The sequence below is a fragment of the Periplaneta americana genome, chromosome 7 (genome assembly GCF_040183065.1).
Source record: "Periplaneta americana isolate PAMFEO1 chromosome 7, P.americana_PAMFEO1_priV1, whole genome shotgun sequence".
NCBI classification, from domain to species: Eukaryota; Metazoa; Arthropoda; class Insecta; order Blattodea; family Blattidae; genus Periplaneta; species Periplaneta americana.
The window spans coordinates 10,540,104-10,567,672 of NC_091123.1; the positions used below are offsets into that span (position 1 = coordinate 10,540,104).

General features: G+C 31.6%; 1 protein-coding gene across 1 annotated transcript; it reads right to left on the reverse strand.

Annotated features, from left to right (window-relative positions):
• Positions 1–352: 352 nt before the first annotated feature.
• On the reverse strand, positions 353–26,868 carry LOC138702907 (uncharacterized). The gene is made up of 3 exons (XM_069830304.1): positions 26,755–26,868; positions 7,402–7,504; positions 353–639 (listed from the first exon to the last, which is right to left on the reverse strand). Exons 1-3 carry the CDS (start codon positions 26,866–26,868, stop codon positions 506–508), a joined length of 351 nt encoding a protein of 116 aa, XP_069686405.1. The 3' UTR covers positions 353–505.
• Between the last annotated feature and the right edge of the window lie 701 nt (positions 26,869–27,569).

The following is a 27,569-nucleotide window of genomic DNA, read 5'->3' on the forward strand; positions in this document are numbered from 1 at the left end:
ATTATTAGAAATTTGCCAATTTTTATGAGTTTATTTATCTTTACAAATATATTTCACAATAAATACTGGATAAGCGAAAAAAATACAAGCCAGAAACATAAAAACGTGATATATATTTTTTAGGTTTTCATATACGAAGTGTAGGAGAAATATTGTTATGTTCTGAAAAGCAAATTCCAGCATCTAATACTGAAAATGTTGGTTTTAGCATATCGTCTGCCTGTTTTTGGTATTTTTATGCCATAAGCTTTAACTTTGTGAACTCACAGAAGTATGCATGACTTTCCTTTGAAGGGTAATAAGCCCAAGTATTTTCTGTATTTGAAATAATGGAAGAAAACTCGTTTTATAAATTATTTAATACTTAGCGTAACACTTTAAACTGAGGAATGACTTGTCTATTATTTGCGTCTTTTTTTCGCCCATCGTAGCACACAGCTTCAAGATGTCCTCATTTTAGCACTTCAAAGTGTCTGTGATTGCAGCTGCACTTGTCACTCTCAGTTCAGCCAGCAATGAAGTTGCCGTAGGTCAGGAAGTCGTCGTACAGCGTTCTCCCGAGCTCCAGGTCGGCAGGGGTTCCCCGCTGCCTGTAGTACTCCGCCACCTGCCCCGTCACGCTGCCGTAAGGGATGCCACCTGCAAATACATTCCCCATCAAGTACGAAAAGTTTCCAACGTTCTTCACACTTCACTAATGTCTTTAAGGTTCTTATCTACCCTTTGGAGAAAAATGTGCAATTTTAATCCAGTTTTTAAGAACTCTTTTTCCGTTGATTACTTGACACAAAATCATACAAAATGAACCCCTCAAGTATCGTTGGAGGACAATATTTTAAGGGGTTAGATTCAGCTTACAGCAGTAAAATTTTGGAAATATTCAACATTTTTTCATCCATTTCTGTATCTTGTACAATAATGAAAATTAATATGTGTAAAACACAGTCCTCCTGCTATATATAAAAAAAAACGATTTAAAAAAATATTATTTACACTTTTTTTTTCTTCAAAGTTCAGTTCACTGTACAGTGATGAAGCGTTTCCCACATAACTAAAAAACTATCCAACATTTTGTAATGACATTTTTTGTGTGTATTTATGCATGTTATATCTACAATATGATGCAAGATCACTTCTCTACCTTTGATAGATTGTCTGATAGAAAATAAATTCATTTAAAAATGGTCAAATATCAGTATTTTCTTCTAACACATAATTTAAAAAAGTATTATTTATTAAGGAATGTAGTTGAAAGAGCATGATATTGTAAACATGAGTTTCCGCAATAAAATAAAAGAGAGAGAACATGAAAAAGTTAATAAGTTTATGATTTACGGGAGAAACGCTTCATCACTGCATAATAAACTGCCACCATTTTGAATTTTGAAAAAAAAAAAGTAAATAATTTTTTAAATCGTAAAAATATATATATTTTTTTTTCACCTAGCAGGAGGACAGTCTTTCACACACACCAGTTTTCATTATATTTTTGTTTTCTCCATAGAAGGGAATTGTACAGATTGGAATTTAATTCCATTTATTCCGAACGTTCTGTCCGTTGTTTATGCAGAGTGTAAGGGGTATAAGTGCCGTCCTTTTCACAGTCATAGGGGACGGTCTACAGGATCAAAAAATGTTTATACAACACAGGGTCAAAACTTGATAGTTTTTCCAGAAAAAATATTTCTTCTCATATTTTATTTGCGTTATACTGCTTATATCGTTAGTAAAAATACGAATTACATCAGGTGGTGTATCTACCAGAGAGTTAATATTAGTTTAAATCCATATTTGTGTGTTCTATTATGTTTTCGTGAAATTAAATAAAATTGCATGCTTAAATTTAATATTCTGGCTTGAAAGACGTGGCAACGTGTTCAGCAGGCAGTACTCTCCACAGACGTAAGTACGAGTCAGCTGAGTTCAAGCTCCCTATCCATAGCTGTACTGCTGAGCGGATGACAGTTCAGTACAGGGTATTCGATAAACAACTTAGGGGAGACTGTTGTACCTTTAGCATAGTGTACCTTTGAACATTTTTTGTTTTTTAATTTTTGCTGCTACCTAGAGGACTGAAACTGAAGTAGATTGTAGAGAAAGCCGCTAAGTAGCTCTGGTCATAGTTTCGGTTTGATTTATTGCAAAGTGTGAGTTCCGTGGACAAAAGAAATTTTTTAGTGCCAAAAGTAAACATTTCGTTGACTGATATATGTTTTCTAACACAAAACCAGATATCTTTCAAGTACGGTGTGTTCCCTATCATCTGGTGAGTAATAACATATTTTAATTTCCATGATTTATTTGACTCTCTAGTTTTCGGAGCCATATTTGTTTAAACGTGCACCCTCTTGTACCTTTGAACACAAAACATCTTGTACCATGGAACATGTTCCAAATTACACGATTCTATCGGTTTTTGTTTTTCTTTTATTTTAAGGTCATGTCACGAAGGAAGTCTGGAGTTAAAGAGGTTCCCAATTGATTCGGATGCCTTGAAGAAAGCTGCTGAAGCAGTTATTGCTTCTCCAGGAAATAAAATCTAAATCAGAGAAGCCTGCTCTGGTTTATGATTGCAAATACATTTTAAATATGATTGTCAGTTTTTACAGCTATATTCCCTCCTATATTCCATGTGTTCCAACATACAAGAGGGTATGTTCCAAGATACATGATCTGTTGTACCTTTGAAGACATTACATATCCCTTCATTTTATCTTTTCCATCCTTAATAGATCTGTGAAACAGGGAAATACATACAGGAAGTTGTAAAGGAATCTTGAATAATTATTTCAAGCATTTTTTCATTTAAAAATTTCAGTTCCCAAAATTAAAAAAAATAAAATGTGAAAAGTGTTTAAAGGTTCAACAGTCTCCCCTACAATGTCATTTACTGTTTAGGAATATCATATGTTATTAATTTATGGAGAAAGTCGTCGTAATTCAAGTGAGGCAAGAAGATGTACCGTCAATATTTTCCGTAATGAAGGTTACCTAATCGGCGAACTTTTGTAGCGGTTTCTCAACGATTATTAGATTCTAGGAGTCTCTTACCTCGTTTTGAAAATCACACAAACAGAAATTTCTTTAAAAATGATACTGCTTTACGGAAGCGAGAGAGATTGAAATGTTACGTTTAAAAAGAAGTTCGTGTGATTTTGTGCAGTAAAGCATTGTTGTTTATTTTTTAGACGTACAATAAAAAAGTGGACCAATATTGCCAATATTGTTAAATATTACTGGAAATGGAAATTTACCATAAAGTTCTATTAATGAGATTAAAAATTTGTATTTGCTGTTCGTTTTATGTAAACAACTGTCCGCCCCTGCATTAGAACAGAGCATCTGTTTTGTATCTGTATGTCTGTACCCGCTTGAGCTGTACTGTGTACTTGTAAACTCCCTCCTCCCCATCCAGCAACGTTGCCAAACGCCTAATATTGTAAACTTTAATAATTATTTAAATATTTCAATTAGAAAAAAAAAATATGAGGACATTTTTTCTTCCTTATGACATAAACAATCTTCAGTTAAAATAATGGCACTATGCCCCTTACACCGTGTATAATATGTATTCGTGTTGTCTTTTGGAGATAGTCCTGAGTCGAGCTGATCCCTTACCAGGAAACTCCCTCCATTGTCCATATATGATCCATGGAATTATCCCTCCCCTACGGACTCTGGTATAAGACTAAAAAAGGAGTAGGTTAAACGGACGAAAAATGAAAGAAAGAAAATATAATAATAATAATAATAGTAATAAAAATAAAATTTTATTATAATTGAATATAATAATAACAATAATACAGATTTATTATAATTTATATAGGCCTATAATTTATTATTATTATTATTATTATTTATTATTATTATATTAAATTATAGTAAATTTTTATTATTATTTATTAATTTATTATTATTATTGTTATTATTATTATTATTATTATTATTATTATTATTATTATTATTATTATTATTATTATTATTATTTCCTTCTCACGGAAAACTACTTCCCAAAAATTTAATTATTCTCTTAGTAATGTCGTAATTACTGAGAAAGACTGTATTAGTGATCTTGGTGTCTTACTGGATTCAAAATTATATTTTCATGATCATGTGCAATATATTTATACCCATTCATTAAGAATGCTTGGTCTAATTAGATCTATAACTTATTCTTTTTCTACTCCTATGTGTTTATTAATTTTATACTATACATTTGTTAGATCCAAGCTTGAATATGCATCTGTTGTATGGAACTCCATTACTTCCACTGACTCGGCTAAATTGGAGAATATTCAAAGAAAATTTATTTCCTTGTGTTCTTATAGATTTTTACCAAATTCCGATTATAACTATGAGATTAATTGCAAATATTTCAATTGCGGTAGTTTGTTTACCAGACGTCAGGATCTTGATTATTTATTTTTTTGTAAAGTCATTAAGGGTGATATTGATTGCGAATCTTTCATAAGCAATATCAGTCTTCGTATTCCTGCTAAAGGTTTAAGATTTCATAAATTGTTTTATAATAGGAATTCTAAATCTCTCTCTCCTGTCTGCAGATGTATTAAATATACTAATTTGTATGGAATGAACTTGGATCCATTTAATGTGTAGTATATCTTTTGAGTTTTTATGTCAGTTTTATTAATTTATGCCATTTGTTAAGATATGTATCATACTATTCTTGTCAATTGCATATCTTTACAATATTACTTATATTATTCCAGTCTTCATTTATATGATTTCATTAATTCATTTGTAATTCATTCCATTTAATTGCCATTATTTTAATTATCTCACTGAACTAATTTTAATAATTATTTGTGCTATTTATTTTTTTTTTTGCATTTGGTCAATTCATTAATGTAGACTATTATATTAATTGTATTTCATCTTACTGCCATTTTCTGTCATTCATTCTCATCATCATTTGTTGTTTTGTTTTGTTTTGTATCTTGTGCTAAACTGTAATTGGCCTTGTGCTGTTGTTTTGCACGTTAATATTCTAAATAAATAAATAAATAAAATTATTATTATTATTATTATTATTATTATTATTATTATTATTATTATTATAACTCTAGCTCGAAGTACAAAAACACTGCATTACTCCTTCCACATGTCTATTCGGATCATCAGTGTTTCGTACAGAATGGGCTTAGGTTTGTGTTATGCTAATTTTTCATTGTAAATTAAATTTTTACTGCTTTATCAGTTTCAAGAATGTCACAATATTGCGAAGGTTACGCTATTATTTCATTTAGATAGTGTTATGTTGTCGACTTGAAAACACTGCCCGCGCGTGCGCATTACGCAACAATGCAGCAGTGTGCAGGCATGCGCTGTTGATTGCGCCGTTATGTAGTAATTACACGCCTACAATGGACGGGATGCTCGTTAGAAAGTCCACGCCTGGATTTGTCTCGTTTCATCAAGAGATCATTCGACTTCAGTTTCTCCTTTTGTCGTAATAGACTGTAATTCAGCTATTTCCGAGTTAACAAAGACATCACGAACGGAGCATTCTGTTTATGAAATATTATAGGCCTACTTTCTCCAGACCAATCTTGCAGAATGTATGTACAGCTATATGAAACAATACATTTACAGATTTTTGACAAATACAAGATCGTTCTAGACACGTAAGGAAATTCTTGCTGTAGTTTATAAGTAAAAAATTCTGTAAATTATTTTATTTATTTGTTTGTTAACACTTCCGTATAGTATACAACATTCCTTACTGAATAATAAGCAAAGCAACATCTTAGTCATATCAACTTCATGAAATATCAGATGAAACTATGTAGTATAATTAAATACAATTAATATACGATCATTTTTTCCTATGAGCGTCCTTTTTTATGCGAGGAAATTTCATTCAACATGTAAAATTGCCATTTTACCCTAATAAATAAAATACGATAATATGTTCCAGGGATCATCGCTTTTGGTGCAAGGATAATTCGTTTAACATGTTTCTAAATTAGTCTTGAATACAGCCCATTTTTTAAAAATAAACCACTTCAAAATAATGTGAATAATAGATTGCGTGGATTGTGTAAGAAAATAAAGTTTTTGTGTTGGCCTCATTATGCATCATTGTTACGTAAATAAATTCAAGTGTAAATTATCATGGTACATAACCATTATTTTAAGAAATACAGGAAACAAACTTGAATACACTAATATTCGTCGTTCTTAAGGATCTTGGGATAGAAAATAACAATAAAATATGTATAAAATAGAAATTAAGTACCGGTGATCGTATAATAAGAAGAAAATAGAACATATGGGTAATAAAAATATGTACCTTACGGTGATATTTATTTATTTATTGTATTTATTTATTTGTTTGTTTATTTATTTGATTCACTGTTTATTTGACTGTTCATTTATTTATTCATTCATTTATTTGTTAATATATATTCATTTATTCATTCATTTAATTAACTAACTATTTTATTTATTTATGTACCTATTTACTTATCTATGTATTTGTTTGTTTACATATTTATTTATGTATATATTTGTTTATTTATTTACTTATTTATATATTTATTTGTTTATTTATTTATGTAGTCATTTGTTTACGTTATTTATTTGTTTATTTATTTATCTATTTACCTCTTTATCTATTTAGGTATTTATTTATTTTTAATTATGCATTTATTTATGTGTATATTTGTTTATTTATTTTATTATTTATTTTTTATTTATATATTTATTTGTTTATTTATGTATGTACTTACTTATTCACTTAGTTATTTATTTATCTCTTTATTTCTTTATTATTTATTTATTTACTCACTCATTCAGTGATTTATTTATATATTTATCTATTTACCTTATTATCTATTTATATATTTATTTATTCATCTATTTATTTATTTACTTATTTATTTTTATTTATTCATTTATGTCATAACTGTCTTTGAGCATAGCGTCCTTTTTGAGAGAAAACTCGCTTGATTCCGATAGCACAAAATACTGTCAATAAAAAGCTCCTAAGTTAGGCTTTCTTTAGCTTTTATTTATTTATTTATTTATTTATTTATTTATTTTTTGCAGACGATAACCAAAACAGAATTAATTAATTAAAATTTGTATAGAACTGTTTAGGCGCGACTAAGTGAATTCCTTGGTTTATGTGCATATTTTCCTCAAAGTGATTAGAGCTTCTTAATATCTGACCGTCTATCCTTGAAGCTTGGATGTGTTGGAGTTTGGTTCACGAATTGTTGGGAGTTTCATTATATTGCGTGTCCAGGTCCCAGTCTCTGTTGTAAGATAAACCGGCTAATGCGAGTGATAAAGATTTTCAAACCCAAAAACCCATTAGAAAGCGATGAACTTCATATTAAAGTTAATGGATCGGAGATAAGAGTGAGGTTAGAGTACCGTAAGCCAGCCCGTTCACCATCTCCACGATGCCAGCGCTGTCTGGTCTAGCGAGCACTGCCGCAACTAACGCTGCAACTACCAGAACAACTGCGCGCGCCATCTGAAAACAAAAAACTGTTTAGCTTATGGATGTAAATAATACATCATAATCAGGTAAAAGTAAATATTTTAGCCTAGCGTTCGATCACGAACTGTTAAGAAATTATATAAAATACTTCTCTCAAATCCATCTACTATCAAAGTCACTCTTTCTCAGTTTTAGGAAGTCAAGCTATGACGCTCAGAACCACATTTTCAGCACGCTTTCTCTGCGTTAGCTATGTAGAAAACAATATGTCTCGGATTATTTACAGTGGCCTGTGAGATATTAGCGAAATTAAAATATTACAGACCTGATACCTCTGATTGAGGTTCTGGCTGATAGGCTATGTAAATCTAGTATCAGGCAGTATATCTCACTTGATATGTATTAGAGGAATTGTTTGTATATATAGTAAGGGTCACATAAGAACAGTTCCTAAACAGCAAATATTGCCGTCTTGTCAGTGTTGCCAACTGTTACCAGATATCACACGACAATCCTACGTATTGAATGACTTATTTACTTGCCGTACTTTGTGTTGGAAGATTATTCTAAATAATTCAATAATTTGTAACATTTTTGTAGGCAAACTATACGAGAAAGAGATCAACATGTTACGTAGTTTGTCGGGTAATATGAAATTCATTGGTTTGATTAAACAATTGATTCACGAGACCTAACCTAAAAATGTGTTTTGTTTGTCCATATGAAATTATTAGCACTAATTCCGAAAACTTACCTGACTATGGTCTTGAATTATAACCACAATGCAACACATAAAATAACTATTATGTATTAATATTAATACTGATATTAATTAGTTATTAGTATGTTCAAATTTCATTAACTTCCAGTAAACGGCTTAGAAATGTAGTACAATTTTAATTTCATGGAACTTCAGTACCGACAACGTTTGTCTCAGCTATGTAGCTAGTTAGCGATGTATGCAATGGAAGGAGAAAGGAACTGGGCACCCTACTCCATTATCTCCTGGCATAGTTGCCTCATAAGTGGTGCCATGTTAGTATCACTTGTGGAGTTCAGACCTGTCTTCGGGCAGTTGAATAAGCAATACACCTGAATCGTAAACCACAACAGAAGTCATAAAAAAAAGTACGTAGTGTTATTGTTTTATCAAAACTTCTTCAAGTAAGTCTTTTATATAGAGAATATTTTATTGAAATTAATAAGTAGGATATAATCGTTGATGAGATATCGGTACATGTGCGTTTTAATGAATATCGATTCCAAACACGCTGTGCTTCAAGCGGTAGTGGTTCTCCTTATAAATCGTGGGACTCACAGTCAGATTCGATTCCTGGCAGGGAAATAAATCTTCTAATTCTCTATTTAATAATAATAATAATAATAATAATAATAATGATAATAATAATAATAATAATAATGATAATAATAATACTTATAATATAATAATAATAATACTTATAATATAATAATAATAATAATAATAATAATAATATTAATAGACTACAGTCCAAAAATCAATAACCACGCAGGCACAAAGCCAATATTTTTATTACCACAGCAAATAGTCGTTATGAAGTCCACTATACATTGGTGAGCCTTCCGTCGCAGAGAAGGCTGCTTGCGTTCGAGATTTGCAAGCTAATCACGAATCTGCTGACAGATATTAACAATCCGTTTATGTAATATCTCCAAGTCATTTATTGACCTTGAATGCTAGATCATTACATGGTGTCCTCCGACCTTCGTTTAAGATGTAAACACATTAGGAAGACATGCTCTGTCCTTCAGATTCGCTTTAATGTAGCTTTAATTTACTACTTCATATTAATGGAAAAATCGTGTGAAGCTTCCACGGTGCATTTAGTCATTTTAATGAATGATATGTCAAAATCTGTAACCACCTTTCCGCGAACAGTCTGTATACAGTCGAAATAAAATAAATAAGTAAATGAATGAATGAATAAATAAATAAATGATTAAATGAATCAATGAATGAACAAATAAGTTAACAAATAATAACCAACAAAAAATAAATAAATTAATAAATAAAGTAATGAAAATAAGTAAATAAATGCAGGAATAAATGAATGAATGAATGAATGAATGAACAATTACTGTAAATAAACATAGTAACTAAGAAAACATTAAAAAAATTAACATAAAAATAAATGAATAAATAAATAATAAAGTAACTAATAAAAATAAATAAATAAATGTAGGAATGAATGAATGATTGAACAATTACCGCAAATAAACAAAGTAACTAAGAAAAAATTAAAAAAAAAATAACATATATATAAATGAATATATAAATAAGTAAATAAAGTAAGTAATAAAAATAAATAAATGCAGGAATGAATGAACGAATAAACAATTACTGTTAATAAACAAAGTAACTAAGAAAAAATTAAAATATTTATTAACATATAAATAAATGAATGAATGAATAAATAAAGTAAGTAATAAAAATATATACATGAATAAATAAATAAATAAATAAATGCAGGAATGAACAATTATTGTAAGTAAACAAAGTATCTAAGAAAAAATAAAAAAATTAACATATAAATAAATAAATAAAGTAATATAAATAAATAAATGCAGGAATGAATGAATGAATGAATGAACAATTACTGTAAATAAACAAAGTAATTAAGAAGAAATAAAACAATTAACATATAAATAAATGAATAAATAAATAAGTAAATAAATAAATAAAGTAATAAAAGTAAGCAAATAAATGCAGGAATGAATGAACAATTACTGTAAATAAATAAAGTAATTAAGAAGAAATAAAACAATTAACATATAAATAAATGAATTAAGTAAATAAATAAATAAAGTAAGTAATAAAAGTAAGCAAATAAATGCAGGAATGAATGAACAATTACTGTAAATAAACAAAGTAATTAAGAAGAAATAAAACAATTAACATATAAATAAATAAGTAAATAAATAAATAAAGTAAGTAATAAAAGTAAGCAAATAAATGCAGGAATGAATGAACAATTACTGTAAATAAATAAAGTAATTAAGAAGAAATAAAACAATTAACATATAAATAAATGAATAAATAAATAAGTAAATAAATAAATAAATAAAGTAAGTAATAAAAGTAAGCAAATAAATGCAGGAATGAATGAACAATTACTGTAAATAAATAAAGTAATTAAGAAGAAATAAAACAATTAACATATAAATAAATGAATAAATAAATAAGTAAATAAATAAATAAAGTAAGTAATAAAAGTAAGCAAATAAATGCAGGAATGGATGAACAATTACTGTAAATAAATAAAGTAATTAAGAAGAAATAAAACAATTAACATATAAATAAATGAATAAATAAATAAGTAAATAAATAAAGTAAGTAATAAAAGTAAGTAAATAAATGCAGGAATAAATGAATGAACAATTACTGTAAATAAACAAAGTAATTAAGAAGAAATAAAAAAATTAACATATAAATAAATGAATAAATAAGTAAGTAAGTAAATAAAGTAAGTAATAAAAGTAAGTAAATAAATGCAGGAATGAATGAGTGAATGAATGAACAATTACTGGAAATAAACAAAGTAGCCTAACTAAGACAAAATTTAAAAAAATTAACACATAAATAAATGAATAACAAAAATGAACAAAGAAATAAATATATAAATAAATAAATTTATTCATTCATAGTTTTCTGATCAAGGGCAGATCTTTCACTGCAAACCCAACATTCTCCAATCTGATTAAAATGTTTACATACAAAGACAATATAATTATAACAGTATTAAAACACACATTGAAAATCATGTTTAAACCATACATGTTTCACGATGTGCGGTCCTATCTTCCTATGATCTGTGTATTGCTTTTCAATTTGACCAGCGTAGTCATAACACACGCCGCATTCAGTCTCCTACCCACACCGGCGTCGCATCTCAGCGAACACCAGCTGATTAGTCGTAAGTATTCATTCTGCACCATGGCCGCTTGCAATTTTGAACGCATTATTAAGCTTCATTTTCAACATCGTAATTTTTAGTAACATTGTATCAAGAGATTATTCTCTTTACAGATGAGCACTGAAGATAGGACCGCAAGTCCTGAAACATGTAGTCTATGGTTTAAACATGATTTTCAATGTGTGTTTTAATACTGTAATAATTATATTGTCTTTGTATGTAAAATTTGTTAATTAATTGACTGAAAACACTTTGGAATTAGGATTAGGTTTTAACATGTCTGTTACAAGCATGTCCGACGTTATTCTCCAATTTTTTCCTATTTTCTGCCTTCCTCTTTGTCTCTGCATATGATCCATATATCTTAATGTCGTCTATCATCTGGTATCTTCTTCTGCCCCGAACTCTTCTCCCGTTCACCATTCCTTCCAGTGCATCCTTCAGTAGGAGTTTCTTCTCAGCCAGTGATCCACTCAATTCGTTTTTCCTCTTCCTGATCAGTTTCAGCATCATTCTTTCTTCACCCACTCTTTATAGAACAGCTTCCTTTCTTATTCTGCTTGTCTTCTCCATATCTACATTTCAAATGCTTCTAGTCGCTTCTATTCACTTCATCGTAATGTCCATTTTTCTTCACCATACAATTCTACACTTCACACAAAACACTTCACCAGCCTCTTCCTTAGTTCTATAGCCTATATACGGGCTATTCCATATGAAATGGATCAGTAAAAAACCTCGCATTTTTTTTACACTCTAATTTTTTCCCTACTTATACAAGGTGCTGAGGAGAGTGCATTTTCAAAAATATACTATCGAAAGTCAAACAGTTTTCATATTATTGAGCGACAAATTTAGCGTATTTTATAAAAACAAGCCTCTTTCAGCGCTCAGAACTCTGGAACCATTTACTGCAGAACATTGAACTAGAGCTTATTTTGAAGCTGACATTTAGTAGGTTATGTTAAGAAATAATCCTTATTTTTATTATAAACAGAGAGACAGATAATCTGATTTTACTTGCTTTTTGGCTTTTTGGCCATTTGTAAAAATGTAAAAAAAAAATTGAGAAAAAACCTTCCATTATTAAAAGAGATTTGGCATTGTTTGCTTAGTGGCTCGGCAATAAGTTTCGAGGGTATTAAATAGAATATTTTCAAACGCCTAGACTTGAACGGCGCAGTACTGCACGCACTGGCCGAGAGCTGAAGATAAGCGAGCGTTGGGCGTCATTTTACTCCTGTGTTTATGAAAACCTGTGATAAAGCTAGCACAGCCATGACTGCTAGACGACACATCACATGTTTGTCTCCTGGCCTTGCTTGTCTCCCGTCTCACAGTCAGCTGGTTAGTTCACGCGCGTACTATTTATTTTCTTTATTTGATATTTTCAATACTGTCCTATCAACGCACCACCAGTAAAAAAATATGTGTTTATTTATACTTTCAATGCGGAATCTAACCATATATTTTTAAAATATTTTTTCGTGGTCAAAGGCGTCTTAATGAGGAAAAATCTAAATTTCTCCATTTCCATAAAAAGTAAGAAAAACTGTTTACATGCCAATATAAACTTTAACTTCTCAGCATCAAAATAAACCATGATTTTGGTCATTGGGTGTAAGGGTTTCGGAGCCACAACAGTTTAAAGTTGCTAATTTTATGAAAATACGATAAATTTAAATATTATTAATTTAAACACTATGAAGTTCTGATGCCTCAAACTTTGCACAAAGCATTGTATCACAGTTGTCTACGGGCAGAAAAAGTTTCATTACATTTAAAAATTGCAAGGTCAATTTTCTCTATATTTCGGTCGATTTGAGATGGAATAGCCCGTACACACAGACAGGCCTCACTGTGGAGGATTATGAACCACCACGACACATCCACAAGTAGGGGGACTGTATCAACATGGAGAAAGACAACACAGTACAACACAACACAAGGGATACACTGGCAGTTCACACTGTGGAGGATTATGAGCCAACACTATACATTCCCGGTGTCTGATCTGGTCAAAAACCCTAATAAAGCTGATATTTAACCCTTGCGGTGAATTTCCGTGAAGTCCGGAGTGCCTGATTAGTCAAATCCACTCTCCTCACCTCCACGCTGGGGCCCCTGAGATCTTTTAAGATGTGAAAGAGAGAGTGGTGTGCGGAAAGCTATAGGAAGCTACCGCATTTGTCTTTCCCAAGTAGAACTTAGAATTCAAGAGAAGCGAATAGAAGCATTTAAATGTGGATATGGAGAAGAATGGAACGTGTGAAGTGGACAGACAGAATAAGAAACGAAGCTGTGTTAGAAAGAGTGAGTGAAGAAAGAATGATGCTGAAACTGACCAGGAAGAGGAAAAGGAATTGGTTGGGTCACTGGCTGAGAAGAAACTGCCTACTGAAGGATGCACTGGGAGGAATGGTGAACGGGAGAAGAGTTCGGGGTAGAAGACGATATCAGATGATAGACGACATTAAGATATATGGATCATATGAGGAGACAGAAAATAGGAACGACTGGAGAAAGCTGGGTTTGCAATGAAAGACTTTCCCTTGGAATGAATGAATGAATGAATGAATGAATGAATGAATGAATGAATGAATGAATGAATGAATTACTGTACATTCGCAAGTAGCGCCTCTGTATCAGCATGGAGCAAGACTACACACCACAATATAGTACAACATAACACAACACAACAAAATACAGCACAACACAACACAACACAAGGAATACACTGGCAGTTCGCACTGGAGGATTATGAACCAACACTACACATTCACAAGTAGCTGGACTGTATCAGCAACGTAAGATCCTAGGCAAGACAATGCGGACCGTATTCAAAGACATTTTTAGCGCGGGTTTCCGGTGGATGATCAGCGTTTTTGTATTCATAAACCAGTGTTAGCGATAGGATATGATTTGAATTCTGTACTAGTAACCAGTGGACAGCCGGGGCTAGCTTAGTACACTCGTAGCGCGTGCTGCGAAATGTCTGTGAATAGCACCCTGTATGACTAAGTACACACTCACTCCCAGTCCTGTGTAAGCCAAGGCTGTAATGCGAGACATCTAATCTGGATCTGTAGCATTTAGCTGGAGACCATGCCGGAGGACTGTTCAATTAACACAGATAATCAAAGAAGCACTCGAATATGAGAACTCCGGTTACAACCTCGTTTACATTGTAAACGGAGTTTTCGTGTAGATATCTGAGCGCTATGTTGGTATTTCCGATATGAGCAGTTGGATAATTTCCAGGTCGTGGAATCTGAAAGCTTCGGAGGATGGGAGGTTTTCGATTGTTTGGCTGGCTGAACAAATAGACACAATCTCTCCAAAGACGTTTTCTTTGTGAAGCCACGCCTCCCGTCTGAACGTGCAGTCGCGGCAAACCGGAAGAAAAATCGGGCCACTTCGTGTACACGAAACAGTCTATGCCTGTCGGCGTCAACACAGATCATCTTCATAGTTGGCATCATAGTTGTGCAGTGTCATCATTACCAGCATTTGCAACTTCATCATTTCATCATCATCCTTGCTTTAACAATCATTATCGTAATCACGATGATTTTCATTTCTATTATGGTAATTGCGATCATTATCTTCATCTTATTCTGAATTGTCATTCCCTCATCATTGTCATCATCTTCACCATTGTCATCGTAATCTTCGTCTTCGTTCGCTACATCACCATTATCTTCGTACTGATCTGTATTGTCGTTGTGCAACTTCATAATCATTATCATCATCACTATAACTTTGAGACCATTATCACTTATTAATTGAAGTTTAAAAAACTTCATTTTAAGATGTCTTTAAGTAGAAGGATACGAATAGGAAATGCAATAAATAAGACATAAAAATAACATTGTCTACAACACTACAATCTTTAGAAAATAATTTGGAGGAAGAGCAGTGTGGTTTCAGAAGAGATCAGGGATGCAAAATGACATACTCACTCTCCAACAATATGTAATATAAAAACGAAGAAAATTTTATTCAACTGTTTTTCATACTCTTCATATACTGAAAGAGCTTACGATGGTGTAAATAGGAAAAGTTCTGGGAGTTGCCAGAAAACAATGTCCAAATCAATCTGTTATCGGATATTAAAGCCTATGCAATAACACAAGAACATGTGTAATATATGAAGAAAATATATTCAAACCAACAAATACTGTACAAACAAATTAGTAAAAACAAGAATATAGCTATTCCCAACCCTGTTTAACATATACAGAGTGTCCCAAAAGGCTCCATACATATGAAATGTTAGTTGAAAATAGAAATGTCACATAATGTGACAGCCTTTAAGAGTTAGACATAGGCAAATGTGATCCAACCAGTTCCAACACACATTCTACAACATGTCCAGCATCATATGATGACAGGCCTGCAAATGGTGCAAGTCCCGAATGTTTTCCTGGTAGACCTGCGACTTAAAGTAACCCCAGAGGTAAAAATCAAGAGGTGTAAGATCTGGAGAGTGGGTTGGCCACATTCAGCACATTATGTGACATTTCTATTTGAAACTAACATTCCGTATGTACGGAGATTTTTGAGACACTCTGTATAATAATAATGATGGTAATAATAAAAAATAAAATAATAATAATAATAATAATAATAATAATAAAGAATAGAAATCAATGGCAAAAGGCAATAACTTATAAAATTAACAAAAAATAAAATTGTAAACACACTTCTGTATGCAGACGACCAAGTTATTACTCTCAAATGTGGACTACAAACTGCATAAATCAGCGACATAAAATTTATTGCCATGAAATACTCTTTAATCATATAAACGTCTAAAAATAAAGTCAATGGGAATGCGTAATAAAGATCTTCAGAAAGTTAAAAGTGAAATTGTTAGTAAAGTCATTGAACAGTTGACCAGCTTCATAGGGAATAAAATTTCTGAAAACAGCAGAGAGACAGAAATGAAGTTACAAAAATGGAATGATGAAAGGAAATTTTGGTGACCAGGTGACAACTGACATGCAATTAAAATTACACGATGAACTGTAATCTCGAAGGTCACCCTAACAGGACAGGACAATAAGGCTCCTAAACCTATTGTATTCAAGATGATAATTGACGATGATGATGATGGTGATGATGATGATTTTCAGAACAAGTTACAAGTTCATGGAAATATTCCTCTTGGTATGATCAAATAAAATAAGATATAATGATGATAATAATAGTAATAATAATAATAATAATCATCATCATCATCATCGTCACTGATTAACTTTACAACTTCTTTACTGTGTTAACTGTTCAGGAAATTACCTGGCTGACTAGTTTCGAAGTGGTATAGTTCATTGTCACAAAGCCTAGTGAAGGTTCCTCGTTATCTTCTGGTTTCCTGTTGTGGTCGGGTGTGTTCATGATTGTGTCGAAAAGGGTGTGTGTTTTGAAGTTGAGTTGATACAAGATTGCATCATCTTTCAAGAAACTAAAATACAACATTGCGTACAGGACATAGAACACATTACAAAAACATCTTAACACACAGACAAGACACACAAAACAAATGGAACTTAATAACAGTAAACAAACTATCATGCAAAAGTTGAAACGACTTCTACATTGGACAGACTGGAAGACCATTTCAAACACGTTACAAGGAACATATCACAGCCATAACGTACTACAGAACAATTCAACTTACGCAAACTCCAATCACAACTATAGCAACATAGACACCGACATGAAAAATACTACATATCTAGCCAAAAAACCAGAAACTTGACACTCTAGAACAATATGAAATGTACAAACATACAAAAACACACCCACACCACATCCTGAACACTCAGCTGAATTTGAAAGCACATACCCTTTTCGACACAATCATGAATACACCCCACCACAACAGGAAACCAGAAGATAACGTAGGATATTCACTAGGCTTTGGACAATGAAGGATAACACTTCGAAACTAGTCAGCCATATAATTTCCTAAAAAGTTAACAGAGTAAAGAAGTTGTAAAGTTAATCCATGATTATAAAAGTGTAAATATAATAATAATAATAATAATAATAATAATAATAATAATAATAATAATGTTGTCCAAAGACAGATCTGAACTTCACAAGTGACACCAATAAGGCATCACTCATGAGGCAACTAAGTTAGCAGATAATAGGGTGGCAGTTCCAGCATCAACTGCTAGAGGTCTTTTGGATTTCTATACTGTAAACTTTCTGGTTAGAGCGTTTCTATAGCAGGAAATCCCAGAGTAATTTGGTTTCATTTGCCAATTCCATTCCACAATAAAATTACGACATTGAGAGCTCAGCTGGCAGTGTCTCAGTTGAAGGGCGTTGTCATGTGTCAGAACTGTAGCATCAGCCAGGTGTGGCAGTCCGCTGATGTTTATTGCCCTGCAGTGCAAGGCGGTCTTCTCCCTTTGTCGGCTTGCCGTTAACCCATAATTGGCCTGAACTAACCTTGGACTATTTCTAGATGGTACAAGGTTATGTGACGCAGTATTCATGGCGACGTATACATTACATACTAATTATACGTATGTATTTGTAGCTAAGCGAATCTTAAATTTCTGGAAGAGTAGTGTGTCTTTCCCTCCCCACCCTTCTCCCTTATACAGGGACATCATTTTATTTTTACTAACATTTTTAATATTAACCTGGCTATACCTTTAGAGAACCGGAAACACCGTTCGCTACCCCCTTCCACAACCGGAGTTCAATGATACTGGCGTAAAACACAAACAAATCACTTTACTAGGTATAGGAGGGAAGAAAAGTACTTCATCCATTTACGTAAACTAGGAAATATCGCGATTTTGAGTTCGATAATTTTCATTAGGTTTTTATTTAATCAAAATGCAGTACTGTATTAAGAATAAGTGTTTTTACTCACGAACTGAGTTATCCATGCGAACGTGTTCATTATGCAGTGTATATTATACTGTCTACACCACATTAGCGTACACTATAGAGAATGAAGTTCAATTGAAAAATAATCATAATATGGATATTTACACACAATTTTTGAAAACGGTAGCCGTTCATTCCGATAGCCTACAGGTTAAGTTCTTTTGTGCATATTACCGCACTATAGACTATTGCATCTAATTCCAATTACCAGTTTCGTCCTTCGTACTAGTAACTCATGTTGAAATAATTCTGTACCTACTCTACAAAAGAGTACCTTATGTACTGTAAATTCAATCTTCACTTCTGCCCGACCCGCACAGATAAAATTACTCAGACATGCTATCTACTGTCCGTCCAAGTGGTTATGCCGCAGGATCGTAGAAAGGAGGGAAATCACGTGACAGTTAATTACTTAACGAGGCCCTTTTATTTAAGTTATTTTAAACAGTTGTATAATATTACTTAAACGTCCAATTCGTAACAGAAATTAATGTTTTCAGAAAAGAGCTAAGACAGCCCTGCTTTTACATAGAGGCGTGCAGAAGCAGGTGAGGGAAATCGAGATGCGACGTAGGCAAACTGACAGTACCTGTGCGAAAATATGATTCAATATTAAAAGTTCTTTCGTCACTGGAAAACGCGAAGATATTTTTGGAACGTACTATACTCAGTAACTCAGTGCTGTTTACTATAAGCGGCCTGGATTCTGTCTGGAGAACAGTTGAAACTTCATTAGTAGAAGGGGTGGGAGTGAAGTACATTCAAAAACTCAGGTACAATAAAAATTGAAGTAAAAATAAAATGATGTCCCTGTATTCCTTACCTCCTCGTTTTTTCTTCTTCTTATCTTTCTTTCTTTCTTTCCTATGATTCTCCTATCATTTTTCTCTTTCACATCGTCTTTCTACTTATTGTTCATCTAATTCTCTCTTTAATTTTTTTATTCTTTTTTATTTTTAATAGGAGAGACTCGGCTAATTCCGTAATATTAAGAAGTAAATCTATAATTTTTTATCAAAATGTTGAAAAAGAACAACTCGGGTAATTCCGCAACAGTGCGGATAAATCCGCAACAGGACTTGGCTAATTCCGCAGTAGTAAATAATTATGAAATACATTATGAAAGTAACATAAAGTCCACACCTGTGGAGTAACGGTCAGCGCGTCTGGCCGCGAAACAGGTGGCCCGGTTTCGATTCCCGGTCGGGGCAAGTTACCTGGTTGAGGTTTTTTCCGGGGTTTTCCTTCAACCCAATACGAGCAAATTCTGGGTAACTTTCGGTGCTGGATCCCGGACTCATTTCACTGGCATTATCACCTTCAATTCATTCAGACGCTAAATAACCTGAGATGTTGATACAGCGTCGTAAACTAACCCAATTAAAAAAAAAGTAACATAAAAGGAACAATTTATATGTAACAATGCTTACTTTCTTCACAGCTGTATAGCAAAACACGAAAAACAGCCAACTTCCGATGTTTCACTCTATTTCCGACAGAGGTGTCGGTCAATATCCTTGATTTTTTCTATAGCACTACAGAGCACATGCCTCCTGTTGACAGCCTCTCAAAACTTTCGTTCACGCTATAGTAAAGCCGCAGTAAAACCATATATGCACTACTGCGGAATTATCCGTACTGCGGAATTAGCCGAATTTCCTCTAAATCCTTTGCCATCACTTTACATTCTTTTCCCATCTTCTTCTTTTTCACAATTTTACTTCCTCCATTTTCCGTCTTTTCCCCTATGTTTCCTTTTCCTGTTTTTGTTATGTCCTTTTCTTATTTTTCATAATCCATTTTCATCATATATGTCCTCACATTTATTTATTCTTTTCCATTTGCCTTTTTTTGGCCTTTTCTTTCTGTTTCCTCACTTGCCATCTTTTTACTGTATTTTTCTCATTTTCCTACTCCTTTTTACGCATATTGTTTTCATCACTATCTCCAACTTCTTTCTCTGCATATCTTTCTTATATTTATTGTTTTCATCATTCTGTTTTTCACATTCATCCTCTTATGATAATGGTATTTATTATTATTATTATTATTATTATTATTATTATTATTATTATATTACTTCATATCTGTCGTCTCGCTTCACTTACCTTTCTCCCCATCATAATCTGAGCATACATTCTCGCCATGAAACAACACTAACAACACCATCCCATCGCACCTCCTCATACTCATCCTCTTTCACTGCCAATAGTCTGGAATTCGCTACCTGCTAGCATCAGGGACTGACGAAATAAAATTGAATTCAAACGCAAACTTACTAGGCACTTGGTTAGTAGTTGAATCTCATCTGACATGGCTTCTTGTAAATAGTTCTCCTATTCTAGCATAAAATATTTCAATCTCCGATAATTTCACCACCGTATAATTATTCTACGTTTAATTTGAACGTCAGTAAAACAAATACATTTCTTTGTTCTTAACTTCTACAATAAATTGTCTGGTGTTTATTAATCAGGTAATTTTTAGTACTTTGGTTTATATTGTAATTGTAAATTTAATATTTTATTGTAATTACAGTTTTAATTGTATTCTTAATATTGTAGTTGTAATCCCCTTGGTAGAGGGGAAGAGAAGGCCTAATGGTCGTATCTCTACCAGGTTAAATAAATAAATAAATAAATCTATACTAATAATAAATCTGTAGCCAAAATTTTTGTGGTAATTTTCGATTTTCTAAAAATAATTGGTCCTAACATATATAACTAACCACCCTGAAACCGAAAATAGCTTTTTTGAAATTTTTGTTTGTATGTCTGTCTGTCTGTCTGTCTGTATGTATGTTTGTTAAATTTTCACGCGATAATAGCTGAACGGATTTCGATGAAAATTGGAATATAAATTAAGTTCATTATAACTTAGATTTTAGGCTATATGGCATTCAAAATATATTATTTAAAAGGAGGGTTATAAGGGGGCCTGAATTAAATAAATCGAAATATCTCGCTTATTATTGATTTTTGTGAAAAATGTTACATAACAAAAGTTTCTTTAAAAATAATTTTCGATAAGTTTTATTCCTTGAAACATTTTGATAGGACTGATAGTTAATGAGATAAATGAGTTTTAAAATTAAAATAACTGCCATCTAAGGCCTTGTAATGAATTGAAAAACAAATGACTTCGTCTATAAGGGGCCTAGAACAGCAACAATCAAAAGCTATGAAAGATAGCCTACAGAGAATGTTTCTGTGTTTGTATGAAGTAATATCGGAAGCTAAATTAACCGATTTGTATAATTAATTATTATTTCACAACTGGAAAGTGTAGTTTCTCTAGATGGACATAATGCTATAATGTTATTACAGTAACTTCTGATATAATATAATATAATATAATATAATATAGTATAATATAATATAATATAATATAATATAATATAATATAATATAATATAATATAATATAATATAATATAATATAATTTAAATTATTTGAAGGGTTCAGAACCATAGTGGGCCAAGCGCCATTTACTGAATACGTAGAAAACAAAGGTTAAAATTAAGTTATTACCATAATTAAATGGAAACCTATAACAAGTAAAATAAAACATACACATTAAATCTAAATGATGTCAATCTTCATTAACCTATGGTTGCATGTAATAAAAATTAAGAAACATGTTAAAGGAATTGTCATTGCACCAAATGAGGTCTCTGGACCAAAATGATCGCATTTTAATTATTTGGATGCAATTTAAATTAAGTAACATATTAAACGATTTATCCTTCTATCAAACACGAATGTTCCCTGGATCAAATGTCCTATTTTAATTATGTAATTACTTTATATTTATTTCTAACGGGTGCAGCGGAGCGCATGGGTACGGCTAGTAAGTAAATAAATAAATAAATAAATAAATAAATAAATAAATAAATAAATAAATAAATAAATAAATAAATACTGAATTAAAAGCTGTAGGGTGTCATTTAAAAATATTCTCGATTGTATTACAACTCGCACAACAATACTTTGCTTCTATAAAAATATCCATTTATAAATACAAGGTTTGTTATGTCTGCGCTTTCCGTTCAAAATCCTCTCGTACATTCAAATTTGATTGCAGTTAAGCATTTCTTGAGAAAGATGCTATATGTAAGTAAAACTGGAATGAGCACGTAACAGGAGTGGGCTGATCTACAGTCCCTCAGAAAATGTTAAAATAAAAGCCCATAAGAGATCATTGGAAAGACCGAATGAACTGTGGCACGAGACCGTAACGGGCCAATAGGTTCAAAGCCCGACAGAAAGAAGAAGATGGTTGCTATTATTATTGAAATTAATTATTTAATACCATTATCTCATAGTACGGAAAGGAGAAACGAGAAAGCGTAACGAAAAGGGAAGAAATAAAATAAAAATAAAGATGAAAAAACAAAATTGATGAAGAAGAAGAAGAAGAAGAAGAAGAAGAAGAAGAGAGAAAGTGAAGCAGGAAGGAAATGAAAGGGAAATAAGGAAATTAAATAAAAACGTATGGGTGTAAGGAAACTGAAGTTGAAAGGAGAATGGAAAGTGAAAAAGAGGAAATAAAAGGAAATACGAGGAGGAAAAGTAGAGGATAAATAAAGAAATGAATGAAGAGTATGCCTTTTTCTGAAGACTTCTCCTTCCCCTGCCTGTTTGATGTTCGCCCGTCCCTTCACACGCGCGCCAGCTCTCCTCTACGTGCTGATCCCATTCTACCATGTTAGTATGCATCTCTCATTTTCCTCAGGTATTCGCCACTCCTCTGTCGTGTCAACGTTTCTCCTTTCTTTCCCTCTCTATTGCTTCGTCGTGGTTTTATTTACTTATGTATGTACTCGTGCTATATTCCATTCAATCCCATACGAGATACAGCGTTGGTTCTATAGTTGAGAGTTTGCGGTTCGTTCCTCGACTTATTTATTGTTTCATTTCTTCATTTTCTCGAAGAGCCATTAATACTATACTTCCCCTTCAATCTTTTGTACTACATTAATTTACAGCAATAACACCATATATTACAGTACCTAAAACATACATATATACATACATTACATACATACCTACATACATACATATATTATATTACATACCATACATATATATATATATATACATACATTATATTACATACATACATTATATATTACATACATTACATTACATACCATACATACATACACACATACATACATTACATACATACATTATATATTACATACATTACATTACATACCATACATACATACACACATACATACATTACATACATACATTATATATATTACATACATTACATTACATACCATACATACACATACATACATACACATACATACATAAACACATACATACATACACACATACATACAACATACATACATACATACATACATACATACATACATACATACGTACGTACATACATTCGTACATACACACATACAACATACATTCATACACACATTACTTGCATAACATACATACATACATACACACATACATACATACATACATACATACATACATACATACATACATACATACACACATACAACATACATTCATACACACATTACTTGCATAACATACATACAACATACATACATACATACACACATACATACATACATACATACGTACGTACATACATTCGTACATACACACATACAACATACATTCATACACACATTACTTGCATAACATACATACATACATACATACACACATACATACATACATACATACACACATACAACATACATTCATACACACATTACTTGCATAACATACATACAACATACATACATACACACATACAACATACATTCATACACACATTACTTGCATAACATACATACAACATACATACATACAACATACATACATACATACATACATACACACATACATACATACATACATACATACACATACAACATACATTCATACACACATTACTTGCATAACATACATACAACATACATACATACATACATACAACATACATACATACATACATTCATACATACATACACACATACATACATACACACATACATACATACACACATACATACATACATACAACAATACATACATACATACACACATACATACATACATACATACATACATACATACATACATACATACATACATACATACATACATACATACATACATACATACATACATTATTTTCTTCGGCAACGTTTATTTTAAGGAGAAGAAAATTAAATTACAGCTATTCATGGTGCTAGTGAATCAAGACAAGTTTTATCCACGAGTGCATGTTTGGTACGCGAGGCGTGTTAATTTTCGCGAATAGATGTAAAAATTTTGATTCATTTGCGTCATACAATATTTTTTCCATCAGAAACAAAGAAGCCAAAGAATCTTCCAATTTTTAGTTAAAATAAAAAAGATTGTTACTTTATTCAATAGCGACTAAAGTGAAATTTTACCGATCCTTATTTTTAAAACTTGCTTTTGTAACAAAATTTCAGTTATTGAATTGTATCTTTGTAGGTAAGTATTGGGAAAAACAATTAAAGCTTTTCTTGCAACGGTTATTGCGTTTCATTTGTTTTGAAGTTTGTTTGTAGAAATAATAGTTTCATCTCTGCAGAGAGGCATTAGGAAATTTTTAACGCCGTGATAGGTTATCGAACTCTAAATGGTTTCAAGTGGATTCTGTAATAATTTGTCGCTATTCCGGAAGGTACTAATGTTATTGTGTAATATAATGGCCGTCATCTCTGCATTTAAAGAAGTGGTCTCTTTTATGAAGAAATGCTATTGACTTGTGCATTAAATAGAAGAGTGTGATCTCAAAACACGTTAAGTCCATTTTAATGAAAGGACTGGGCTAATATTTTTATCCACTTGTCTACGGACTGAGCGAATTTTCAAGTGACATGCATAATATTTTTAATATATGATAATGACTTATTAAAAATTGACTTACAACAATACAGTGGTGTTCATTATTCTTATGCAGATGACAAAGTTTATTTTTTGATAGAAAATCCTGGTATGATACATATAATAATTCAAATAATGGATTTAAATTAATAAAAAAATGGTTTGACATAAATTATCTTTCTATCAACGAAAATAAAACCATTATTATTCCATTCTCATTATCTGAAAAATGTAACAAATCTCCTACATCTATATTAAGTATTAAATTACATAACTCTAGCAGTTGCCTTATATAGTGTGAATGTCCGATTATTAAGGTGTCCTCTGAAGTTAAGTATTTAGGCATAATTTTCGACAATCATTTAAAATGGAACCAACACATTAATTTCTTTTGTAGTTAATTACGTAAAATAGTATATTATTTTGTTTTATTGAGGAATTACTTGTCGATAAGTTTATTACACACAATATACTTAACTTTATTTCAATCGGTAATTAAATATGGAATTATAGGATGGGGCAGCTTATTTAAATCCAATTTTAATCCACTTTATTTATTACAGAAGAAAATAATTAAAATATGTCTTCATAAATCTATTCATTTTCCATCTCAAAAATTGTTTTTATACTTTAATGTTCTTAAAATAAGACAAATTTATTATATTGTATTAATAAAATTCACAATTAAATATCGAAATGACTTTGAATTGTATTCTCATAGTCATGAAATAAAAGGAATGATTGTTTGAACCAAAATGCAACACTGCTACAGTATTTAATCATAGTAGTAATTTAGGCCAAAGAATATATAACAAATTTATATTTAAATATCCTAATCTTGTCAATTCTAATAGTTCTAGTATTAAATTAAAAAAGTTATGTATGGATTTTATAAATAATGAAAAATTGTAAATTTAAATTTATATATTCTTATTGTGTAGCAGACATAAAACAAATTGTATTATATATTTCTAATTTTAAAATCAGGAATGCTCCCCTGAGCACGAATTGTACTCTTTCATGCGTAAGCTAACATTTTATCTATGTATATTATATTTGATGTTACAAGTATTAGCAAAATAAGATAAAATAAAAAACAACAAACTTTTGAACGAGAAGTGGCGTTGTTTATTAAGAAAACAAGCTCAAATTGTAATGATAGAGAGCTGTAACTTCTATATATATATATATATATATATATATATATATATATATATATATATATATATATGTATGTATGTATGTATAAATCATAGAAATGATCAAATGGACTGAACGAATTTTGGGATCACACTCTTTAGTTGGGTCTTAATTTTTTGTGTGAATTTTATTTCGAAAGATTTTTTAGCAGATTCATGAGTATCCTGATCTTTAGTAATCACATATTTTACTGACGGAATATTAAGAAATATTCACTACTTTTAACTTAAACATGATGTGGGGTATTAAGAGTGCAGATATTACAGCCAAGTGTTTTGAGGTTCGCGGGCCTTCATTTACTCACCATAGTGTCCGTGTGCGGCCTCCGTGGTACCCCGGCGTCGGCAGGCGACTGACTGACTCCCTGCCTGGCGCAAAGCCCCGCACCGCTCCGCAGACTGCCCTGACCTTGGATCATATCCCACCTGCGCTGCCGTTTTCACCTCGCCCATTGTCTCGCAGACCTTCGGGTCATCATCACCATCTTTACAGTGTAATCACAACAACTCAGATGTGCGTCTTTTCTTTTAGAACTTCCCTACAATTGTATTCGTACGAAACATTACATTTATTTCACATTAACGCACTTGTATTAAATTTCACTTATTTTTTTATATTCACCGCATATTATAAACTGTGGAGGTTGCGAACAAAACCGATCATTTAGACCGAAAACAAAAAATGAGTTTTTAAAGGTTTCGGTATGTTTAGAGAGGCATCTTTCTGGATATATTACTGTTTTTATTTTAATTCTGTCATTTCCATGAGAAACATATGGTAAAATCATTGTTTTCAGTCAAAATCACAAAATTCCATATGATTCTATTGCCAATATTCTCTTTTTATTTCTATACAAACGGATATTTCTAACACTCTATGTTTTGCAATTATCAATCCATTCAAAATCGGCCATTTCCACTTCTATGTGCAAGAGTGATAATATCTTATTGCTAATTGAAATTATTGTAAAAGTGTTATAATATACTCATTTTTCCATGATAGGCCTAAAGGATATCTAGATTTGAAAAAGGCATATGACTTGGTTAAGAGAGAAGTTTTATATGATATTCTTATTGAATTTGGTATTCCCAAGAAACTAGTTTGATTAATTAAAACGTG